This window comes from Cetorhinus maximus, chromosome 3 (genome assembly GCF_964194155.1).
Source record: "Cetorhinus maximus chromosome 3, sCetMax3.hap1.1, whole genome shotgun sequence".
NCBI lineage: Eukaryota > Metazoa > Chordata > Chondrichthyes > Lamniformes > Cetorhinidae > Cetorhinus > Cetorhinus maximus.
Genome location: NC_135881.1, coordinates 45,173,386 through 45,198,466, shown reverse-complemented (window position 1 = coordinate 45,198,466; position 25,081 = coordinate 45,173,386). Strand labels below are relative to the sequence as shown.

General features: G+C 44.8%; 1 protein-coding gene across 5 annotated transcripts in view; it reads right to left on the bottom strand.

Moving 5' to 3' along the window:
• The window catches only part of mpp7a (MAGUK p55 scaffold protein 7a), a 524,619-nt gene that overhangs the window by 45,119 nt on the left and 454,419 nt on the right, over positions 1–25,081 (bottom strand). For all 5 annotated transcript variants that reach the window (XM_078537871.1, XM_078537888.1, XM_078537875.1 and 2 more), the window contains one exon: positions 12,685–12,765. In XM_078537871.1, the coding sequence (XP_078393997.1) occupies positions 12,685–12,765 (81 nt within the window). The remainder of the gene's footprint in view (positions 1–12,684; positions 12,766–25,081) is intronic.

Here is a 25,081-nt window from a genome sequence, read left to right as displayed (position 1 = left end):
AAGGTGGGGCTGGCCCACCCATCTCTTCAGCACAAAGGATAATGGTTGTGGCTGTTGGCCCACTTACCTGGATGAATGCAGCTCCCACAACACTCAAGAAGCTTGACACTATCCAGGACAAAGCAGTCCGCTTGATTGGCACCACATCTACAAACATTCACTCCCTCCACCACCAACGCACAGTAGCAGCAGTGTGTACCATCTACAGGATGCACTGCAGGAATTCACCAAGGCTCCTTCGACAGCACCTTCCAAACCCACGACTACTACCATCTAGAAGGACAAGGGCAGCAGAGAGATGGGGACACCATCGCCTAGAAGTTCCCCCTAAGTCACTCACCATCCTGACTTAGAAATATATCGCCGTTCCTTCACTGTTGCTGGGTCAAAATCCTGGAACCCCCTTCCTAATAGCACTGTGGGTGTACCCACACCACATTGACTGCAGCGGTTCAAGAAGGTAGCTAACCACCACTTTCTCAAGGGCAACTAGGAATGTGCAATCAATGCTGGCCAAGCCAATGAAGCCCACATCCCATGAATGAATATAAAAAGGCCAATCATCTCAGTTCCAGGATATCGCTGCAGGAGTTCCTCAGGGTAGTGTCCTAGGCCCAACCATCTTCAGCTGCTTCATCAATGTCTTTCCTCCCATCCTAAGGTCAGAAGTGGGGGTGTTCAATGATGATTGCACAATGACCATTTGCAACTCCTCGGATACTGAAGCAATCCATACTCAAATGCAGCAAGACCTGAACAATATCCAGTTTGGGCTGACAAGTAGCAAGTATCATTAGCGTGCACAAGTGCCAGGCAATGACCATCTCCAACAAGAGAGAATCTAACTATCACACCTTGACATTCAATGCATTACCATTGCTGAATTCCTCCACTATCATCATCCAGGGTGTTACCTTTGACCAGAAACTGAACTGGACTAGCCATATAAATACTGTGGCTTCAAGAGCAGGTCAGAGGCTAGGAATCCTTTGGTGAGTAACTCATCTCTCGACTCCCCAAAGCCTGTCCACTGTCTACAAGGCACAAGAGCGGAGAGTGCGAGAGGTGGACACTGGGACAGGTAGTCAGCAGCACCTAGAGGAGAGAGTGAGAGGAGGGCCCTGGGACAGGCAGTCAGTGGCACCTAGAGGAGAGTGCGAGAGGAGGACCCTGGGACAGGCAGTCAGCAGTACCTAGATGAGAGTGCGAGAGGAGGACCCCGAGCCAGGCAGTCAGCAGCATCTAGAGGAGAGTGCGAGAGGTGGTCTCCAAGACAGGCAGTCAGCAGCACCTAGAGGAGAGTGCGAGATGAGGACCTGTTTCTACCTGTCAGAGCTGAACAGTGACGCCAAAGGGAAACAGGTAGGTGATTGGTGGGTATCTCTGATCGCTTCTCGGCCTTTTGGCTAAGATCAAGTGTAGTGTTGCAGGGGCGACACCATGGTCCTGCCAAGGCAAGGTCGGGATGGAAGGGCGATAACCAATCGCAATCCGAATCCATACCGTGGGTTACCTATCACCGTCCGAGTCACGGTGAACCACAGCGACGAAGGAGGATCACCTATGGATCGGGGCTTCTTCACCAGGAGGATCCTGTTGAAGGCATGTGGCTTCCAAGCTACGGAGATCTTCACCCTGCACGACTCCCGCAAAGGTGGTTATTTCGACGTGACGTTCAAGCGAGTGGCAGACTGCGTCCGGCTCCTGAGGGTGTTCGAGGAGAAGAGAGACCTGCCGGAGATGAAGATCCTGACGGCGGAGCCGCACTTTTCTCTGCCGTTGCAACGGGAACGTGAGGTGATGGTGCATGTGTACAACCCCTTCGTCCCTGTCGCCGACGTGGTCACCTTCCTCACCAGGTACTTTGATAAGGTGGGGAGCGGCACCGAGATTCGAGACGACTTGGGGATCTGGACAGGCAAACGCCTGTTTAAGGTCACGCTAAAGACCGATGGTAAGGGAGCCATTTTCCACCCTCCTTCCAGTTTCGCTATCGGGGGAAACCGTGGCTACCTGGTCTACGCTGGGCAACCCAAGCATTGTCGCTCATGCGGCAAGGCTGGTCATGTGGCGGCCAACTGCAGCGCCTCCCTCTGCAAGATCTGCAAACAGGAAGGGCACCAGACAAAAGACTGCAAACAGGCCAAGTGCTGCAACCTGTGTGGCGAGGCAAGTCACCTCTACAGGACCTGCCCCAAACGCTGCCGTACTTACGCACAGGCAGCCAAAGCCGACCACGGGGAAGCAGAAGAAATGTTCCGTGTCACTCCAACCACCAAGGCCCCCAGGGAGCTCAACGGGACAAAGGAGGACACAGAGAGAGACAAGGTGGAGAAAGAGATTGAGGCAACAGAGAGCCAATCAACAGCACTACCCCCTGAACCTTCCAGTCCTCAGGACAGCGAATCAATGGAGGAGGAGGCAGCAGTGGAAAAGCAGCAGGGGGAGTGGCGGACGGTGAAGAACAAGAAAAGTAAGAGGGAGCGAAGAAGAAGCAAAGGCGTTTCCCAGAGAAGCGGCAAGAGGCGTCTCCCATCCGACACGGATGACAAGGGCAGCAGCTCTTCGGATGAGGAAGTGCCAGAGCGGCACCGACAGAAGAGGCGGCAAAGCTCCAGGGCGTTGGAGGACGAGACACCCGAGCTCCAGAAAATTGGAGACAACAAGGAGCCCAGCGCACCCCAACATTGCCTGCAACCTGAGGAGGCCAGTGCACCACAGCCCCTGGAATCTGGGAGCAGTGAGGCAATCATCGCACCCCAGCTCCAGGAAGCCGGGAACAGCAACCCCCCAGAGGGGGTGAGTTTTGGAGAAGCTTCTCCAGCAAAGGTCATCTCAAAATCCGCTCACTACGTGAACCTCCAGATGCCACTGGAGCAGAACACGGCCAAGGAGATCTACCTCGGCCCATCCAAAGTGAAGGAATTTGAGCTCACTACGGGTATGAAGGAGCAGACTAAAGGTCTGGGACTCTCAGAGACAGTGGGTTTGGTAGGAGAATAAATGCTTTAATATGGGTTTAAAGATTGTATCCATAAATGTGCGTAGCATTAAATCTACTACGCGATGTGTTGCGACCTTGGACTACCTAGCCAAGGTCAAAGCTGACCTGTTGTTTCTGCAGGAGTGTGCGATACCGCACCTCAGCTCCTACAGGCAATGGTCACGATGGTGGTCCCACGGGCCATCGATCTGGTCGGGCGGAAACGACTCTCGTTCCTCCGGCCTGGGTATTCTGCTGCGGGGAGGCAACTTCACCGTCTCCGAGGTCAAGGAGGTGGTGGGCGGGCGACTCCTGGTAGCAGACGTAATGTACAAGAACGCTCCACTCCGGTTAATTAACGTGTACGGCCCGGCACAAGGGGCTGAGCGGCTGGAGGTTTTTCAGCAGCTCCCACTGCTGCTGGCGACCTCCAGGCCGGTCATTCTGGGCGGGGACTTCAACTGCATCATCGATGCGGCTGGACGATCCGGCAGGGCCGGAAGCAGATTGGACGCTACGTCCAGATCCCTGATGGAAACAGTTAAGGATGCCAAGCTGCACGACGTCTTCAGCAACCCTGCAGACGGAGCGCAGCGTAGATACACCTGGTCGCGGCCAGACGGGTCCATTCGTTCCAGGATAGACTTCCTGTTTGTGTCCCGTGCATTCACAGTCAGATCCACCGAGGTCAAGCCGGTGTTCTTCTCTGACCACTGCCTCCTACTGGCGGACTGCCACTTGGAGGAAGACCTGAGGGTGGGCAGGGGGGCATGGAAGCTAAATGTGCAACTGCTGACCCCAGAGAACATTGAGGAGCTCAAGAGGGATTACAAAGGTTGGAGAACCGTGAAACCCCTCTTTGAGTCCCTGACACACTGGTGGGAAGTGATCAAGGGAAGCATCAAGAGGTTTTTCATCCGCAAAGGCACCCAGAAAGCTAGAAAGGAACAGAGGGAAATGTCCCGACTCCAGGAAAAGATGCAGAATCTGCTCCGGCTGCAGTCGATGGGGGTGGATGTCAAGGAGGAGCTCCAAGAGGTGAAGGGCCAGCAAGCCTCGCACTTTGCCTCGGAGGCCTCCAAGATCATCTTCCGTTCCAGAGTCCGCTCCGTGGAGCAGGATGAGACGTGCTCACGTTTCTTCTTCCAAAAGGTACACAGAGAGCGCTCTGTGATCAGCAGACTGAAGGAAGAAGACGGCTCAGTAAAGTCATCACGGTCCGACATTCTGAGGATCAGCAAATCCTTTTATGCCGGTCTGTATGACGTGAAGCCCACGGACAGCACGGCCTCCCAGTCCTTCCTGTCCTCTATCACGGAGGTCTTAGACCACAGTACGCGGGAGAGCCTAGACAAACCGCTAACTCCTGACGAACTGACTAAGGCCCTCGAGTCCTTCGAGAAGAGTAAAACCCCCGGAAGCGACGGCCTGCCGGCGGAGTTGTATTCGGCTCTGTGGGACTTGATCGGCCCAGACCTGCTAGAAGTGTACGAGAGTATGCTCCTGGCCGGCAGCATGTCAGAATCCATGAGGAAAGGCATCATCACCCTCATCTACAAGCACAAGGGGGAAAGGGAGGAAATTAGAAATTGGCGACCCATTTCACTGTTGAATGTGGACTATAAGATTCTGTCGAAGGTCATCGCCAACCGGGTCAAATCCGCTCTGGAATTGGTGATTCACCCTGACCAGACCTGCTCTGTGCCAGGCAGGAAGATCTCTGACAGCCTGGCGCTGCTCAGGGATACGATTGCCTATGTACAGGACAGGGGTGTGGATACCTGCCTCATCAGCTTGGATCAGGAGAAGGCCTTTGACAGAATATCGCACACCTACATGGGGGATGTGCTCTCCAAAATGGGCTTTGGGGAGGGAATTCGAAATTGGATCCAACTGCTCTACACTAACATCAGTAGCGCAGTCTCAATCAATGGGTGGGAAACAGATAGCTTTCCGATTAAATCTGGAGTCAGGCAGGGCTGTCCTCTCTCGCCTGTCCTTTTCGTGTGCTGCATAGAACCCTTTGCCGAGTCCATCAGGAAGGATCCGGGCATAAGAGGAGTGACGATCCCAGGCAGTGGAGGCACTCAGGTAAAAGCCTCCCTGTACATGGACGACGTCGCCGTTTTCTGCTCGGATCCGCTGTCGGTGCGCAGACTGATGCACGTCTGCGACCAGTTCGAACTGGCCTCGGGAGCCAAGGTAAATCGTGGGAAGAGCGAGGCCATGTTCTTTGGGAACTGGGCTGACCGATCCTTTGTCCCCTTCACTGTCAGGGCTGACGGCCTGAAGGTGCTGGGGATATGGTTCGGAGGGACCGGGGCATGCGTTAGAAACTGGAAGGAGCGAGTGGCTATGGTGAAAAGGAAACTGGGCATGTGGGAGCGACGCTCCCTCTCCATTGCGGGTAAGAACCTGGTCATCAGGTGTGAGGTACTCTCGCTGTTGCTGTACGTGGCGCAGGTCTGGCCCATTCCACACTCCTGCGCGATGGCGATCACTCGAGCCATCTTCCGCTTTATCTGGAGGTCGAAAATGGATCGTGTCTGCAGGGACGCGATGTACAAGCCTCTAGATAAAGGGGGAAAAAACGTGCCCAACATCGCCCTCATACTGATGGCCACCTTTGTGTGCGGCTGCATCAAGCGGTGCGTAGACCCTCAGTACGCAAACACCAAGTGTCACTACGTGCTGAGGTTCTACCTGTCCCCGGTGTTGCGAAGGATGGGTCTGGCCACGCTGCCGCGGAACGCTCCAAGTAGTTGGACCGTGCCGTACCACCTGTCCCTGGTGGAAAAATTTATGCAGAAAAACACCTTTGACCACAAGTCCATCAGGCAGTGGTCAGCACGTAACGTCCTAGAGGCCCTGAGGGATAAGGAGAGGGTGGACCCTGTGGGATGGCTCCCCGAGCAGACTGTCAAAGTCATTTGGCAGAATGCCTCATCGCCAGAACTTTCCAACAAGCACCAAGACGTAGCTTGGCTGGTGGTGAGAAAGGCTCTCCCCGTCAGATCCTTCCTACACGCCAGGAGTCTCACCCCCTCTGCACGATGCCCTCGAGGTGGCTGTGGTGGGGAAGAGACCGTTGTTCACCTCCTTGTGGATTGTGCCTTTGCAAAGAAAGTCTGGAGAGAGATGCAGTGGTTGCTGTCGAGGTTCATCCCGAGCAGTTCTGTGACACAGGACTCTGTGCTCTACGGGCTGTTCCCAGGGACACACACCGAGACAAACATCGACTGCAGCTGGAGGATCATCAACTCGGTGAAAGACGCGCTTTGGTCTGCCCGAAACTTGTTGGTCTTCCAGCACAAAGAGTTGTCCCCGACCGATTGTTGCGGACTGGCACAATCCAAAGTCCAGGACTACGTGCTGAGGGACGCACTAAAGCTTGGGGCAGCTGCCGCAAAGGCGCAATGGGGAAGGGTCGCTGTCTAAGACCTTTCTACCACAGCGCACCGAGAGACTGGGAACTGTTTAGAGCCCCTCGGGCTGTACAGATCAAAATGAAAGGCTGTAAATGATTGTAATATTGTTTGTACTGATGCACCTGGTGATACATTTTGTAAAAGTTTAACCTGGATTGTACCCTTGTAATGTTGTTTTTGAAATGGTTTTGAATGTGACTGAAGATTTTTTATGAATAAAGTATATTTTTACAAAAAAAAAAAAAAAATCTCTTCCATGTCTCTTTTGATTGGCCAGGTAGTTTAAATCAGGAGACATTATTATAACTGAAGAGTACAGTTAAGAAATTGACTTTTGAAATGCTAAACATTCAAATTAATTAATTAAATAGAATAGAGACGACCGGGCAGGCGATGTGTTGCAGCTGTAGTATGTGGGAGCTGGTGGATGCCAGTGCGATCCATGGTGACCACATCTGCAGCAAGTGTTGGCTGCTCGAGGAACTTTGGCTCAGAGCTGATAAGCTGGAGTCCGAGCTGCAGACACTGCGACACATCAGGGAGGGGGAGAGTTACCTGGACACTGTGTTTCAGGAGACAGTCACACCCCTTAGATTAATTACATCAAATTTGGACCATGGTCAGAACAGGAGGGTGTGACTGCGAGTGAGACATGTATGGGGTCCAAAATTTAGCTTTGGAAGAGCCTCAGCCAGTGCTCTTGTCCAATAGGTATGAGGTTCTTGCTTCCAGTGTGGACGAGGACACAGATTGCAGGGAGGATAAGCAAACTGACCACAACACCGTGGTACAAAGTGCCATTCAAGTAGAGGGAGAAAAGAGAAATGTAGTAGTAATAGGGAGTAGCATAGTTAGGGGAATAGATACTGTTCTCTGCAGCAAAGACAGTGCTGTGTTGCCTACCTGGTGCCAAGGTTAAGAACATCTCTTCTGGGCTGGAGAAGAACTTGGAGAGGGAGGGGAAGGATCCAGAACTAGGTAGAACTAGGAAAGAAGTTCTGCTGAGGTACTACGAGCAGCTTGGGGCTAAATTAAAAAGTAGAACCACAAAGGCAATAATGTCCGGATTACTATCTGAGCCACGTGCAAATTGGCATAGGCTAAAAAGATTAGAGAGGTAAATGTGTGGCTCAAAGAATGGTGTGGGAGAAATGGGTTTCGATTCATGGGGCAATGGCATCAGTACTGGGGAAGGAGAGAGCTGTTCCATTGTGATGGGCATCTTTTGAACCATGCTGGGACCAGTGTCCTGGCGAATCGTATATCATGGGTTATAGTTAGGACTTTAAACTAATTATTTGGGGGGCGGGTTCAATTGAAGGGAAGTTTAAAAAAATCAAAAAGAAACGAAAGAGCAGAGTTGCAGGGTAGTGAAGAGGCGGACGACAATCAAAGTGTGACAGGAAGGGGCAGAAAATATAAGCAGAGGAGTGCAGCAGAAATCAGAACCAGAATGAGCAATAATGGTAAAAAGTCAAAGCTTAAGGCTCTTTATTGAATGCACGCAGCATTTGTAACAAGATAGGCGAGTTGGTGGCACAAATAGAAATGAATGAATTTGACTTGATAGCTATTACAGAGACGTGGTTGCAGGGTGACCAAGACTGGGAACTCAATATTCAAGGGTATTCAACGTTCCGCAGAAATAGGCAAAAAGGAAAAGGAGGTGGGGTAGCTTTGTTAATAAAGGAAGGGATCAGTGTGGTACTGAGTAGTGATATAGGTGCAATAGATTGTGATGTGGAATCAGTTTGGGTGGAAATAAGGAATATCAAGGGGAAGAAGTCACAGGTGGGAGTCATCTATAGGCCCCCGAAGAATTGCCTCACTGTAGGACAAAGTATAAATCGAGAAATAATGGAGGCGTGTAAGAAGGGCACTACAATTGTCATGGGTGATTTTAATCTGCACATTGATTGGGCAAATCAGATTGGCAGGAGTAACATGGAAGACGAATTTGTAGTGTGCATCAGGGATTGTTTCTTAGAGCAATACGTTGCAGAGAACCTACCTGGGAACAGGATATTTTATATCTAGTAATGTGTAATGAGGTGGGATTAATAAAAGATAGCGTAGTTAAGGATCCTCCAGGGGGCAGCGATCACAACATGGTAGAATTTCAAATTCGGTTTGAGGGCGAGGAACTTGGGTCTCAAACCAGTGTCCTCAACTTAAATAAGGGCAATTACAGAGATATGAAGAAAGCTGTCTAAAGCGGGCTGGGAAAATAGACTAAGGGGAAGATCAGTGGATGAGCGTTGGCAGGCATTTAAGCAGATATTTCATAACGCTCAGCAAAAATTTATTCTGGTCAAAAAGAAGGACTCAATGAGAGAGATGAACCACCTGTGGTTAACAACGGTGGTCAAGGAGAGTATCCAATCAAAAGCTGGGCATACAAAGCAGCGAAAATTAATAGTAGGCCAGAGGATTGGGAATTTTTTTTTTTAGGAACCAGCAGCGGATGACTAAAAAGCTAATAAAGAGGGAGAAAACTGATTTTGAAAGTAAATTGGCAAGAAATATAAAAACAAACAGCAAGAGCTTCTACAGGTATATAAAAAGAAAGTGGCTTAAGTGAACGTAGGACCCTTGGAGGATGCGACTGGTGAATTGATAACGGGGAACAGGGAAATGGCAGATAATTTAGACCAATATTTTTCATGGTGGAAGACACTATAAATATCCCAAAGATATCAGATAAGCAAGGAGCTAATGGGAGGAAAGATCTTGTAACAATCTCTATCACGAGGGACAAAGTATTTGACAAACTAATGGGACTAAAGGCAGACGAGTCGCCAGGACCTGATGGCCTGCATCCAAGGGTTTTATAGGAAGTGGCTGCAGAGATAGTGGAGGCATTGGTCAAAATATTCCAGAACTCATTGGATTCCAGGAGGGCCCCGGAAGATTGGAAAACCACTAATGTGACGCCACTATTCAAGAAAGGAGGGAGACAAAAAGCAGGAAACTATAGGCGAGTCAGCCTAACATCTGTTGTTGGGAAAATGGTAGAGTCCATTATTAAGGAAGAAATAGCAGGACATTTAGAAAAGCTTAACGCAATCAAACAGAATCAACATGATTTTGTGAAAGGGAAATCATGTTTGACAAATTTGCTAGAGCTCTTTGATGATATAACAAGCAGAGTTGAAAAAGGGGAACCATTAGATGTAGTGTATTTGGATTTCCAGAAGGCTTTCGAGAAGGTGCCACATGAAAGGTTATTGCACAAGATAGGAGCTCATGGTATTGGGAGTAAAGTATTAGCATGGTTTGAGGATTGGTTAACACACAGAAGACAGAGAGTCAGAGTTAATGGGTCTTTTTTAAGTTGGAAAAATGTAACTAGTGGAATGCCACAAGGATCAGTCCTAGGGCCTCAATTATTTACTATCTATATTAATGACTTGGAGAGGGGGGCGGGGCAAAGTGTAGTGTATCCAAATTTTCTGATGATACAAAAATAAGTGGGAAGGCATGTTGTGATGAGGACATAAGAAATCTGCAATGGGGATACAGGTAGGACAAAAGAGCTGAATTTCAGAGTTGAGGTGAGAGTGACTGCTCTTGACATCAAGGTAGCATTTGACTGGGTGTGGCAGGAGGAAGTTCTAGGAAACTTAAGTCAATGGGGAATCAGGTGGAAAGCTCTCCACTGGCTGGAGTCGTACCTTGCACGAAGGAAGATGGTTATGGTTGTTGGAGGCCAATTATCCAAGCTCCAGGACATCACTGCAGGAGTTCCTCAGAGTAGTGTCCGAGACTAAACCGTTTTCACCTGCTTCATCCCTCCATCTTAAGGTCAGAAGTGGGAATTTTTGCTGACGAACAGTGTTGAGCTCCATTTGCAACTCCCCAAGTAACATTTGTGCCAGACAACTGCCAGGCAATGACCAACTCCAACACAATGATATTCAATGGTGTTACAATGACTGAAACACCCACCATCAACATCCTGAAGGCTTCACCAGTTGGATCAACCATATAAATACTATGGCTATAAGAGCAATTCAGAGGCTGATATTCTGCACTCACTTTCTGATTCCACAATTATTCTTCACAAACTACAAGGCACAAGCCAAGCCAGTCATGAAAAACTCTCCACTTGCCTGAAAGAGTGTAGCTCCAACAACAATCAAGAAACTTGATGCCATCTAAGTCAAAGCAACCTGCTTAACTGGCATCCCGTTTACCAAAAATTCATTCCCTTCAGCACTGGTGCACCATCTAAAATTGCAGTGCAACAACAAGGGTCCTTTGACAGAAGCTTCCAAACCAGTGACCTCAACAACCTAGAAGAACAAAGGCATGTTACGAAAACTAAACTTGACTCGTAGTGGAGCGGGAACCAGGAACTACAAACCCCAGCATGCCTGGGAGTTTCTGGGCATGCATGGACTGGGAGCAGGCGGTGCATGTGCAATCTGGCAGTTCAAGGGTTCGGCCATCTTGACAGCAGTGCACCTGTTTGAAGGAAGGAAAAAGAAAAGCAGCAAAAACCAGATCAAGTGACTCTGGAGCAGAGTGCCACATTGGAGAAGAATCCCAGATAGGGAACCAAGGGAGAGGAGCAGGGAGGGGTCCCAAAGAAAGAGAAAGAGAGGAACAAAGAAAGATGCTCCAAGTAGTAAAAGTGCTGTGATCAGCAGACTTTAAGAAGTGCAGGTTCGGGAGAAAACCTGAAGATCTGAGAAGGCAGCAGAAGGTTAGTGACTCTGTGCTGCTGGCCGTTGGGGCAAAGGTAGCTTTTTGGAGCAGTACTGTTCTGCTCGGCACGGCCGAAGAGCTGAAGTTGTGTTTCTGAGTTGGCGCTGGAGTGCTGACCTGGGAATGCAGGGGAACCAAGTCTCGGGAGATGAGATTGAAACCCTGCAAGGTGCGCAGTCATTGAGGCAGTCTGAGACGAAGCAATGTTTGCAGGGAATTCAGAGGTTAGATCTTTGAAAGTGGAGACTGGAATCTGTCATAAGAAAGATGGTTGGAGGTGGTTCAGAGGACGTTTAGTGGATTGATACCTGAAATGACCAAGCTGTTTTATGAGGATAGGTTTGACAGACTGGGCTTGTTTCTACTGGAGTTTAGAAGAGTGAGGAGTAAATTGACTGAAGTATATAAGATCCTAAATGGTCTTGACAAGGTGGATGTTGAAAGGTCCTCTTGTGGGTGTGTCCAGAACTCGGGGCACTGTTTTAAAATTAGAAGTTGCCCTTATAGGACAGAGATGAGGAGAAACTTTTTCTATCAGAGGGATGAGAGATTTTGGAACTCCCTGCCCACCCTTAAGGTAGAGGTAGATGGATTCCCTCACCTTACAAGAATCTAAGGTTATCAGGGGTAGATGGGAATGCTGAATTCGAAACACAAACGGATCAGCCATGATCTTGTTGAATGAGGGAGCAGGCTCAAGGGGCCGATTGGCCTACTTCTGCTCCTATTTCGTATGAGACAGTTTCAACAAGATTGGTTAGCTCACAGTGTTTATTAATGTCTGGGTGAACTGAGAAATCTGTGGGATCTGTCTTGGTCACATTTGCTATTTATTGTGCAATGTAGTGTGTTTGACCGCAGTTTTCATGTTAATTCACATGCACCTCATGTTAAACCTGAATGTTAGAGTACAAGATAGATATTGTAAATTGTTTCATCTTTCTGATCTTGTAAAGTTTTTTTTGTTTGTTCAAAAACCATGGAATCTTGTGGCTTTATTCTCTCAGCAACTCTCTCGGATCTCAAACTTTGTCTATTTTAAACAGAAGATTGCTGGTCCTTAACTGGATTGTACCAAAAACTTGGGGGCCTGGTCCAGGATCATAACAGGCAGCAGGAGCAGGAAATGTCAAGTTCCCCTCCAAGTCACACACCATCCTGACTTGTAAGCATATCATTTCTTCATTGTTGCTGGGTCAAAATCCTAGAGCTCCCTCCCTAACAGTACTTTGCCTGTCCCTATACCATCCGGACTGCAGTAGTTTAAGACGGGGGCTCACCACATCTTCTCAAAGCAATGAGGGATGGGCAATTAATGTTCGCGTTGCCAGTGCTGCACACAGCTTATGAATGAATAAAAAGTGCAAGGAATCACAAGAATGGCTAACAGCATTGAGCTCCAAAGTGACTTAAAAAAAATGTTGTTGGAAGACCTTTTTGATTATGAACAAACTGAGTAAAAGAAACTCTACTTTGAAAAATGTTGACATGTATCATTGTTTGAGGGTATAAATAACTCTAAGCCATTGTTTAAATGGAGATAGAGAAGTTTCTCATACTCACGTGGAACTGTTACACCATAGTGCTGTGAGTCACTAATCAACAGTTTCCGTTTAAGCTCATTCAGCCCAACTCCTGAAGGACCTACAAAAGCAGAAGAGATTAAAAAAACTCAAACTATAACTGCACAAATATTCCCTTCCTTCGGGTCCAATGATAAGTCACCACACTTAATCAATGTTCTTAATCAATGCGTTTCTTTCATTCAAAATTATACAAAAACAGTTATAAACGGCCAAATGCTACTATTATCTGGTTTACGATAGTGTGATAATCAGCCAATCATTGAGTGATACATCCATTTGTATATATATACAGGTTTAATTGCTGCAGTATGTAAATTATGCGAACTATTTTCTGAATTTAGAACCTGTTTTATGAACCAAGATCTCTGATCTACAGGATTTTCCTTCACAGGCAGAAAGAACATTTTACATTTCAAGGTAAAAATTTCAATGATTATTCTTCCACACCTTCGTCTATGACCCTCACCACCACACCTCCAGCCAGCTGTTTGGCTGTAACAGCTCATATACTATCAATTCCAGAAGTGGGTCATACTACACACTCCATAAACATACCCAACATTTTTTGTTTTTTTTAAATACACATCCCCAGGCCAACACCTTGCTGAAAATCCTGACAAGCTTTCCAGAGGTTTAAGCTGTTAGAGGCTCCTGGGCTATATGCGCAGAATGGTTCAATAATCTTCAGTAAAAGCTTGCCAGACAGTTTTACTGTTCCTTCCATCATTCTTATGATTTTCACCTGGCCTTTAAAAATGTAACAACTTCAATCCCCAAGGGCCATCAAAAAAATGCAAGTATTAGATGGTTCCTGATGTCTCTTGCATTCTGGGTAAAATGTAGTATAAAATACTAAAACAAATAGTCAGCAATTTAAATATCTTGAATGTCTCGGCACAAAGGAGTAACGAAAATGAGTCCAAATGAAGGGCCTCATTGAAAACGTTGACATGTTTTTCAGATAATAACTAATCTGTGCATTTCGAGCATCATCTGTTTTTATTTCAGTTTCCAGTACTCAGCAACATAGGAAAGCACAGAATTGGAAAAGATTTGGCACAACATCTGGCTGGTCACAAACTAGTACCTTTCGAATCCCCAAATCCCTCAAAATATCTGTCTAATCCTTAATTATTTCCATAGGATCTGTTTCCACTGCCTCCCTGGGTAGTCCATTCCACATTCACTACCCTCTGGGTAAAGTAGTTAAATCTAAATTGACTATGCACTGCCCTCTTCTAAGCTTGAGTTTCAAGATCCTGTTCCTTTTCCATGCTGTTACAATCGAGATGCTGCTTACTGTTTCTTCCCCAAATGAACCGTCATACTGTACATTCTCAGAAAAAGCTGTTCTGCAAGAGAGGGGTCTTCCCAAATAGTACCACGCTGCAACGAAAACAAAAATAGTTGGAAAAACTCAGCAGGTCTGACAGCATCTGCGGAGAGGAACACAGTTAACTTTTCGAGTCCGTATGACTCTTCATCAGTTCTGAAGAAGAGTCATACAGACTTGAAACATTAACTGTGTTCCTCTCCGCAGATGCTGTCAGACCTGCTGAGCTTTTCCAGCTATTTTTGTTTTTGTTTCAGATTTCCAGTACCATGCTGCGTTGGTTACCCACAGTAAATAAAAGATGGTTTAAATGTAGATATGCAATCTAGAATCTTGGTGTTGGCAACTGTTTATGATCTCTGTTAGAATTTTTATGAACTAATACAGATGTCCAAGTTCAGTCACGGCATCAGGCAGACTGTAATGTTGGCTAAGACAATAGAAAGGTTGCAGGGAAGGAGTAGCTTCATCACCGGTTGCAGGGCATACTGTACAGCAAACCAATCCTTCTACTTAAAGAATCCCAAATGGGCTGAGTGCACATTTTCTTCATTTTTGTAATGGTATGCAGACATAAGGTGAACTGTTTGTATTATGCAACTTTCATCATGCTAAGTGCTCTGCATGTTGTCCACCAAATAACGAGGCTGAACCAAACGTTACCTCTTCTTGGTCCACCTCTAGAGATTAAAAGGAAGTGTATTTGCTTAAGACATGGAGATTCAGTTTGGATCACAAGGCAGTTTTGTGGCTACATGATTCCCACTAGGGCACTAGCAGGTACTGAGCAGTAAGAAGCAACTTCTAGTTAAAAGGTGATCAACTAGACCGCTTAAGAGAACAACTTAGACCACCAGACCCAAGTAAAGACCTTGTGGTAGACCCAAATTCATAACACATACCTTCCTCCCTTGTGAGCTGATCTTGTACAGCACATCATCAAAAGCCTTGCAAAAATTATTTGAGGCCTCGGCATTTTGCTTGTCCAAGTGTTTAATTTTCAGACTTCCATTCTTTAAATTTATTACGACTCCCTCTCATCCTCGCATATCTACCTCACACAATCAGAACTGTTAGGGTGCAGCAGGCGGCCCTTCGGTCCATCGTGTCTGCACCAGCTCTCCGAACGAGCATTGACTCAGTGCCATTCTCCTGCCTTATCCCCGTAACCCTGCACATTGTTTCTATTTAAATAATAATCTGATGCCCTCTTGAATGCCTCGATTGAATCTGCCTCCACCACAGTTCCAGGCAGTGCATTCCTGGCCTGAACCATTCGCATTGAAAAAGTTCTCTCTCGCATTGCATTTGCCTTCCTTTGTGGATCACTTGAAATCTGTGCACCTCTCTTTCTCGACCCTTTTAAAAGCAGGAACAGTTTCTCCCTATCTACTCTGTCCAGCCCCCTCATGATTTTGAACACCTCTGTCAAAACTCCTCCCAAGGGGAGCAGTCCCAACTTCTCCAATCTATCTTCATAACTGAAGTTTCTCATCCCTAGAACCATTTTTGTAAACCTCTTCCGCATTCTCTCCAATACATTCACATCCTTCCTAAAGTGTGGCGCCCAGGACTGTACACAATGCTCCAACTGGGGTCTAACCAGTGTACTAGACAAGTTCAGTATAACCTCCTTGCTCTTGTACTCTATGCCTCTATTAATACAGATTAACTGCTCTCCACCTGTCCTGCCACCTTTAGTGACTTATGCAAATATACATCCAGGCCCCCCTGCTCCTGCACACCATTTAGAGTTGTACCCCTTATTTTACCTTGTCTCTCCATGTTCTTCCTTACCAAAATAAATCGCCTCTCACTTCTCTGCATTGAACTTCATCTGCCATCTATCTGCCCACTCCATCAACTTGTCTATGCCCTTTTGAAGTTCTACATTGTCCTCCTCACAGTTTACAATGCTTTCAAGTTTTGCATCATCCGCAAACTTTGAAACTGTCCCCTGCACACCAAGGTCTAGATTATTGGACAGGGTGCAGCTGTTCCCCTTAGCTGAAGGGTCAGTTTCAAGGGGACATAAGTTCAAGGTGAAGGGCAGGAGGTTTAGGGGGGGATGTGAGAGAAAAACTTTTTTACCCAGGGGGTGGTGACGGTCTGGAATGCGCTGCCTGGGAGGGTGGTGGAGGCAGGTTGCCTCACATCCTTTAAAAAGTACCTGGATAAGCACTTGGCACGTCATAACATTCAAGGCTATGGGCCAAGTGCTGGTAAATGGGATTAGGTAGGTAGGTCAGGTGTTTCTCACGTATTGGTGCAGACTCGAAGGGCCTCTTCTGTGCTGTGTGATTCTATGATTAATATATATCAAGAAAAGTATGTGTTCTAATACCAACGCCTGAGGAATTCCAATACAAATCTTCCTCCAGCCCGAAAAATATCCACTAACCATTACTTGCTGCTTCCTATTACTCAGCTAATTTTGTATCCACGTTGCTACTGTCTGTTTTATCCCATAAGCTATAACTTTTCTCACAAGACTTTTGTGTGGTGCTGTGTCAAATGTCTTATGGAAGTTCATGTACACCACATCAACACATTACCCTCATCAAACCCTCTCTGTTACCTCTTCAAAAAACTCCACCAAGTTAGTTAAACATGATTTTCCCTAAGAAATACATGCTGGCTCTTCCTAATCAACTCACATTTTTCCATGTGACTATTAATTCTATCCCAAATAATTGTTTCCAGAAGCTTCCACACCACTGAAGTGCTGGGCTTATCCTTACAACCTTTTCTGAACAAGGGCATAATGTTTGCAATTCTCCAGTCCTCTGGCACCTCCCCGGAGTCTAGGGAAGAATGAAAGGTTATGGCCAGTGCCCTTGCAATTTCCACTCTCATTTCCTTCAATATCGTTGGATGCATCTCATCCGGTCCCAGTGCCTTGTCAACTTTAAGTATTGACAGTGTATCCAATACTTCATCAATTTTGAACCCTTCTCGTGAAAGAGTTTCCTCCTCTGTCACCACACCCTGGGTAGCACCTGCTTCCCTGGTAAAAACAGATGCAAAGTATTCATTTAACACCTCAGCCATGTTCCCTGCCTCCATGTGTAAATTCCTTTTTTGGTCCCTAATCAGCCCTACTCCTCCTGTTACCATTCTTTTACTACTTATGTGCCTATAGGAGACTTTGGGATTCCCCTTTATGTTGGCTACCAGTCTTATCTCATAATCCCTCTTCATTTCTCTTATTTGCTTCTTCACTTCTCCTCCGAACCTTATGACCTTATGTATTTAGCTTAGTTCTCAGTTGTATATTCTACCTGACACCTGTCATAAGCACACGTTTTCTTTTTCCTAATTTCTTTCTCCTTTTTCATCCAGGGAGCTCTGGATTTGTTTGCCACACCTTTCCCTTTTGAGGGAATAAACCTTGACTGTCCCCGAACCATTTCTTCTTTGAAGGTAGCCCACTGTTCAGCAACAGATTTTCCCCCCAACCTTTGGTTCCAGTCTATCCAGCCCAGCTCCATTCTTGTCCCATTGAAGTCAGCTCTCCCCCAGTTAATTATCCTTACTCTGGTTTTCCCATTATCCTTTTCTACCGTCATCCTAAACCTTATGATACAATGATCACTGCCTCCTAAATGTTCCCCCACTTGATCTACTTGGTCCACCTCATTTCCAAGAGCCAGGTCTGCAGTGTCTCCTTTCTTGTTGGACTGGACAAATACTGGCTGTAGAAAATTCTCCTAGGAATTCTCTAGGAACTCTTGCCCCTCTCTGCCTTTTACACCACCATTATCCCAGTCTGTATTCGGGTAATTAAAGTCCCCCATTATAACTACTCTATAATGTTTGCTAACCCTGTAATTTTCCTGCAGATTTGTTCCTCTACATCTTTTCCACTAGTTGGTAGCCTATAGACTATGCCGAGCAATGTAATTGTACCCTTTTTGTTCCTTAGCTCTAGCTAAAGAAATTGATTCTGACCTCGTATCCTCTGGGACATCCGCCTTCTCCAGGACTGCAATGCTCTACTTAACCAATACAGCCACTCGTCCTCCTTTTCTTCCTGTCCTATCTTTCCTGAACACCTTGTACTCAGGAATATTTAACACCCAGTCCTGCCCTTCTTTGAGCCAGGTCTCTGTTATTGTCACATCATCATAATTCTGCATGGCAATCTGCACTTATATCTCCACAATCTTACTTGCTATACTCTGTACATTCACATACATACAGTAAAACCCTGATAAATACCTATACCTAATACTTAAATATACATAGCTGTATATTTATCCCTCCCTTGGGGTAACTTCAAAAGTTCCACCAAAGTGAATGTATAGTGGGATGTAATTTTTTGGATCATAACTATTTCCCTTTATAAACTTAGGTGCCATGTTAGATACTTTCTAATCCTGGGACACTACTTCTATTTCTATCAACACTGGGAGGGTCAAGGAAATCACCAATTCACTAACCACTGCTTTAAATAGAGTTGTACTAAGTTCAAAAGCAAAATACTGTGCATGCTTGAAATCAGAACTAAAACAGGAAACGCTAGAAATACTCAGCAGGTCTGTCAGCATCTGCAGAGAGCGAGACAGAGCCAATGGGCTGAATTTTACAGGGATCCATATTGCTCACCCCCTCCAGAAGAAATGTTGAATGTCAGCCGACCCACATTAAACAAGGCCTTCCCACAACAATAACACACTGCATACAACATGAATGAGGTGAGAGTGGGACCTCTGCCCCTCAGTGAGAGGAAGTCCTGCCCTTGGGAGCTGCCAGCCAAACTCTAGCAGTTCCAGCAGCAACAGAGCTCAGTAGTGGGTTCTGCTGGGACTCCAAGCAGGCCCAAGGATGAAGAGGGACATGGTTTCCGGAGCCAGGTAAGTCCCGGCTTTTGGACGGTGAAGGATTGAGGAACTTCGGGAAGGGGAGGAACAAAGGGGGTGGTGGGGGGGGGGGGTTGTTTTGGAGGCCAGGCAGGGAGAAACAAAGTGGGGGTAACATCTCAAGGGGGTGCCCCGATGTGCCCAGGGCAACCCTCCAAAGGATATAACCCCCCTCCCATTTCTTCCCATCTTTTGAGCAGCTTGCTTAAAAAAAAAATGGTCGACCCACTCCTGCCAACCTGCTCAAGGCAAACATTTTATGGCATGGGCAGCGTAATATTCGGGTCAATTGACTTGGTAACAAGCTCAATTTCCCATTAATTACTTATTTTAAAATGGCAGGCACCTGCCTGCCCACCATGTTATGGGGACCAGGTTGGGGGTGGGCATGGTGGGTTAGCCACCCGTCATATTTTATGTTCCCCTGCCCTGAACATGCCCCGCAATATTCAGCCCAATGCTTCAGGTCGATGACCTTTCATCAGAACTGGAAAAAGCTGGAGATGTAACTGGCTTTACGTAAGCACAGAGGCAGGGAAGTGTAGGGGAGGGGGAAGAGAACAAAAGGGTGGGCTGTGATAGGCCGGAAGGCAGCAAAGATTAAATGACAAAATAATGATGGTGCAAGTCAAAAGGAAGGAGTAATGGGACAAGTAACAAAACAAAAGAGGTGTCTTGAGGAGCTGTAAATGGAATTAGCAGAATCCTCACCAACAGCTGCCATCGACCCCAAACGTGACCCCAACCTTCCGGTTATCTGTCATTTTAATTCTCTACTCCATTCCCACTCTGACCTCGGCCTCCTACAGCATTCCAATGGAGCTCAAAATAAGCTTGAGGAACAACACCTCTTCTTTCGACTAGGCACATTACAGCCTTCCAGGCTCAACAGTGAGTTCAACAATCAGAACCTCTGCCCCAGTTTCTTATCTTTTTTGCTCTTTTCTTGTTTTGGGCAGCAAAACAAGTGTTGGTGGATATTCAGCATTTTCCATTTACACCTCCTTGAGACACAAGACACAGTTTCTTTACTGGCCCCATTACTACCTCCTTTTACGTTGCACTATTATTCCCTTTGCCATTTAATCGCCCTGCATTCTACCCTATCAAAGACCTTCCCTTTTCCCTTTCCTCCCCTTCCCTTCCTCTGCACTTGCTCAAACCAGTTACATCTCTAACTTTTTCCAGTTCTGGTGAAAGATCATCGACCTGAAACATGAACTCTGTTTCCCTCGCCACAGATGCTGCCAGATTATTTCCAGCATACTCTGTTTTTATTGTATTAAGTACACCTGGGTCTGGTTTCTTGTTCTTCTTTCAATTTCCTTCGTCTGCCAGTGATTGCCTTATCTGACATTTCTATTTCTTCGAATATTATGTGATGTAATTTCTGTGCTGGAGTGAATTTGATGCTGACTCTGTGAATGCACAAAAATTAATTTGGTATATTTTTTTGCTACCTTTGGGATCTTTCGACAGCACCCCAACAGCCCAAAATAACTGGAAACAATTATAGATTTCTTTTTAATATCCCTGTTGTTCAAACCTTGTTTTTCATTTCAGCTATCCTGACCAATTTGTCAACCTCCATTATCCTAGGTTTTATATTTGTTTTGATCATTATGCCAGCCATATCTTCATAATTTACAAACTTTCCCTTGTTCACCTTATGCCCTATATTACTTTCATTGTTGCTTGCTCAGATGCTTTTAATCCATCAGTGACAGTAACTACATCCCCAGATCTCTCTAGCTCTACTCTAGTACCATTTAAGATGTACCTTCTTTCAGTGTAACAGGTGGCAATTATGCGTATACACTGTAATCTCTCCATAGAATGCTTGGGACCAAGTTATTTCTGGATTTCATAAATTTATAAAATGATGCTACAATGCATAAACACAAGTGTGTGAACCAGAAAATGCCTTTGATGTAAGTATTTACCTGAAACAGTGATACAGCATTATAAAGCAATCAAAATTATTTTACTTACCCAAATACTGCATCTTCCATGTTTCTGCTCCCAAATTACTGTACTAAAACAGCCCATGGGTTGCTTGGGTCTGCTCAAAAGAATTTCTGAACAGCAGGTCTTTCCGAACAATAGATTTTCGGACTGGAGAGGTTACAGTGTATTAAGTTTTAAGAGTTAAATCATTTTTTTTCCCATATAGTTTGAGACCTGGTCCCATAAAGACTCTGGTCAAGAAAACCTACTTTACAGGCATAGCAAAGAGGAATTCCATGGACATGTATTTTATGTCGAAGAGAACTTCATTACACTGAGGTGGACTTATGTCATCCAGGTATGGTTAAGCTGGAAACCCTTTGGATAGGATTGAGACACATAAGGGAAACAAGAATAGCTATGGATAGTTGCTATAGATCTTCAGGTCAAGTGGAAGGATTTGACAGGGAGCTTTGTAGTTAAATAAGTATAATGTGTATGGAATATATGCAATTGTTCTAGGTGCTTTAAGTTTCCCAAAGATGGATTGGGAAATGTGTAAAGTGTGTAACCAAGGGTCAAAGTATGCTGCATGGCACAATATTGGATTGTTACACGGTTAAGGGACCCACAGAATGGTGCTATTGAACATAATATTACGTTACTAACAAGGGACAGCATAGGCAAGAACATCTTGGCAACGGTAACCACAATATGGTAGTATTTAAGATTAGTCTCATGATGGAAACAAGAGTGAGTACAATAGATGCATTCATCTTCAGAAAGGCAGATTCTGAGGGGTGAACTAAGGAAATTGGATTGGACAGCACTGTTGGAGAGGAAAAGCATAGAAGCAAAGTGGATCATGTTTAGAAGTACTAAACGTAGAGTATTGAACAGTTACATACCACTTGGGAAGGAGGTTTAACGGAGTTATAGAATTATATAGAATGTACAGTTTAGAAACAGATAATTCAGCACAATGGTTGTATGATGTTTATGCTCATCAGTAACCTTCTCCCAGCCCTCATGTAACTGTGTCAGCGTATCTTCTATTCCTTTCCTTCACCTCTTTATCTAGACTTTAACTACAAAGCTCTCTATCGAATTCTTCCACTTGACCTGAAGGATCATAGGCAGCTGTCCATAGCTAGTCTTGTTGCCCTTATATGTCTCAATCCTGTCCAAAGGGGTTCTATCTTATCCATACCTGGATGAGATAAGTCCATCTCAGTGTAAAGAAGTTCTCTTCGACATAAAATACATGTCCATGGAATTTCTTTTCGCTATGTCTGTAAAATAGTTTTACCTAACCAGAATCAATGTGGAACCAGGTCTCAAAATATATGGGAAAAAACTTATTTAACTCTTAAAACTTAATACACTGTAACTTCTCCAGTCAGGAAATCTATTGTTCGGAAACATCTGCTGTTTGGAATTTCTTTTAAGCAGACCAAGCAACCCATGGACTGTTTTAGTACAATATTCTGGGAGCAGAAACATGGAAGATGCAGTATTTGGGTAAGTAAAATAATTTTGATGCTTGCTTTATAATACTGATCACTGTGTCAGGTAAATAATTATAACAAATATGTTTTCCGGTTCACACATTTGTGGTTAGGCATTGTAGCATCATTCTATAAATCCATAAAATTCCGAAATGCAGAAATGATTGGTCCCAAGCATATAAGTTACAGTGTATATGCATGATTGCCACCTGTTGCACTGAAAGAAGGTACATCTTAAATGGTAATAGAGTAGAGCTAGAGAGATCTGGGGATGTAGTTACTGTCACGGACAGGTGTGTGTTTTGTTATTATCAGTGATCAACAGTGTTTTGAATGTGAGGTGTGTGTATTTTTTGTCAATTTACATAATGTCAGCAGCAAGCCTTTTTGTGACTTTTAAAATAAATAAGGTTACTTTTTATTCCCGCACTAGCCCTGGAGATTTAAAAAAACACATCTCACTCACCCGACTCTCACACACTATCACTCACATAAAGACTGGATACAGATGAAGGGAAAAAACCCAATACGATTACAATGTATAATTATCTCAGTCTCTCTTTTGTGGCAGGCCTGTAGTTTCTTAGATGGAACTTGGATGCTTTTAGTTGAAGTGAAGGTATTGTAAGCAGAGGTCTCTCAGTAAGCTGTGAGGCTTCTTGTAATTGAACTTTGAGGAGGTTGCTTCTCTGGTGAACTTGAAATTGGAAGTTGGGGAGAGTCCTTCTCCCAATTTCAAGGTATTGCTGTTTATTACCTTGGCTGCTTAGTTGACTGCAGCTTGTTAAATGGCTTTCTGATGATTTCTATGTCTCTGTGGAGCTGATTCCTGCTGTTTTAAAAGCATGCAACAAACATGGCTGTCTCATCCATGTGACATGTTGCAAGTCCAAAGTCTTTTTCCAAATAAGATGGGTGGCCAGGGCAATTATAGATCCTGTGTGATGACTCTGAGAGCTTGAGACAGCTAATGTTTTTGTATCTGAATGACCCATTCAATTTGAAGCTACCCTTTTGAATTAGTTTCAGGGAAAAGGCATCAAGTCTGGAAAATTCCTTCTTGACACAGGGGAGAGTATCAAACCACAAGAGAAGTCGGGTGATCCTCAGCCAGCCATCTTTTTGTGCCTTTTGTGGTTTTTAAAAATATAAAGTATCCACTGAGCGTTCATAATATACTGGAACATGACATTACACAAACCTTTAAAGGTTGGAGAGCAAGTAAAATTCCCAGAAAAAGACAGAGTTCTGGAAGTTTTACCCTGCAGCATTAAGTATAAAAGCATAGATCTTACATTGAATTTGTACAAGACATTAGTCAGGCCACATATGAAATATTTCATTCCTGCACCTCATTTTCCCTGAAGTTACACGTGAAGTTAGTACATGAATGCTGAAGGCATTTGCCTGAAATTATTCTGTTATTCCAATGGAGCCATCCACCTGTTTTTTTTAAAACGGATTAATGGCTCTCTTAAAATAGCATGGAGAGAAGTTTCAGACAAATGCATGTCTGCTAGTACATTAGGGTAAATATAGAGCCAAAGAAACCTACTCGGCTGAATGTGCAGAACACAATTTTTCCTGTCACATGATAAGGAAAAAATACAACCTGAAATATGTAAAAGCAGCAATATTTCTCACTGAAGTCTAAAACCACTTGATTCCCATTGCTGTTATCTGCTATTACACGTTCTTTAGTGAACTGGAAAAGCAACAGGTTATGGACCATTAGGCTTCATCACAGCTAGTGTTGATTCTTTCATACAAGGAACACTTCTGTGGGAACGGACTAGAACTCAATTGCTGTAATATGTTCTATTTAATGCTTGGGTGAAAATAAGGGAAACTTGTCTACTAAAGACTCAAATTTAAACATCAGTGTAGACTACCTGAATTTAAGCCCTTAAAAAAGAAATCCAATATTTTATCATAGCTGACAAACTATCTAGTAGCAGTGTGGTATAATTTTAGAAATTTTTTAAAAAATACTATGAGTAAGTTATTCTGGGCAGAGTAACCTAATTTTCATTGGTGTCACGCTGATCTAAGAATGTTCTATGTCATGAACTGTGTCAACCCATGAGTGATCTGATTGTATTTAACACTAACCACATGTCACTGGGGAAATGGGGTCAAGTGTAGAAGGAAGGGGGATCAGGAATGTGCAGGCGCTGTTGCCCCACAAGTAATATAGAGATTTAAGAAAAACAGAATTTTTTTAATACATTTCCCAATGAAAACATTCGTAAAAATATTCATAATTTTTTGAGAACATTTTCATTGGTAAATGATTGCAGGCACAATAGTTGAATGCTTATTTTAATGTACTAATAATTAAGAGGATGTGCTACCATAGCAGTTTGAGAATACTAATCGATTTTTCTTTAAATCTAGAAATAAAAAGCTGGTGTTGGTAAAAGTATTCGTGTTGGATGGTTGTGGAAAGCTCAACTGGTTCCTTCAGAGAACCACTGTGGCCTATAATGTGACTCCAGTGCCAGATCAAAGTAAAAAGATAAAAGCAAAATCAAAGTAGTTGATTTTAAACTGTCTTCTGAAGTAGTGTAGCAAGCCATTCAGATGCATCAACACATTCTCTGGCAACAATAGGTGGAAAATAAATGCTGGTCTTGCAAGCAAATCCTACATTCCAAGATGCTTTTCTATGTACAAAAGCTCTATTTACTGAAGTGTGACGTTAATTAATTAAACAGGGTGATC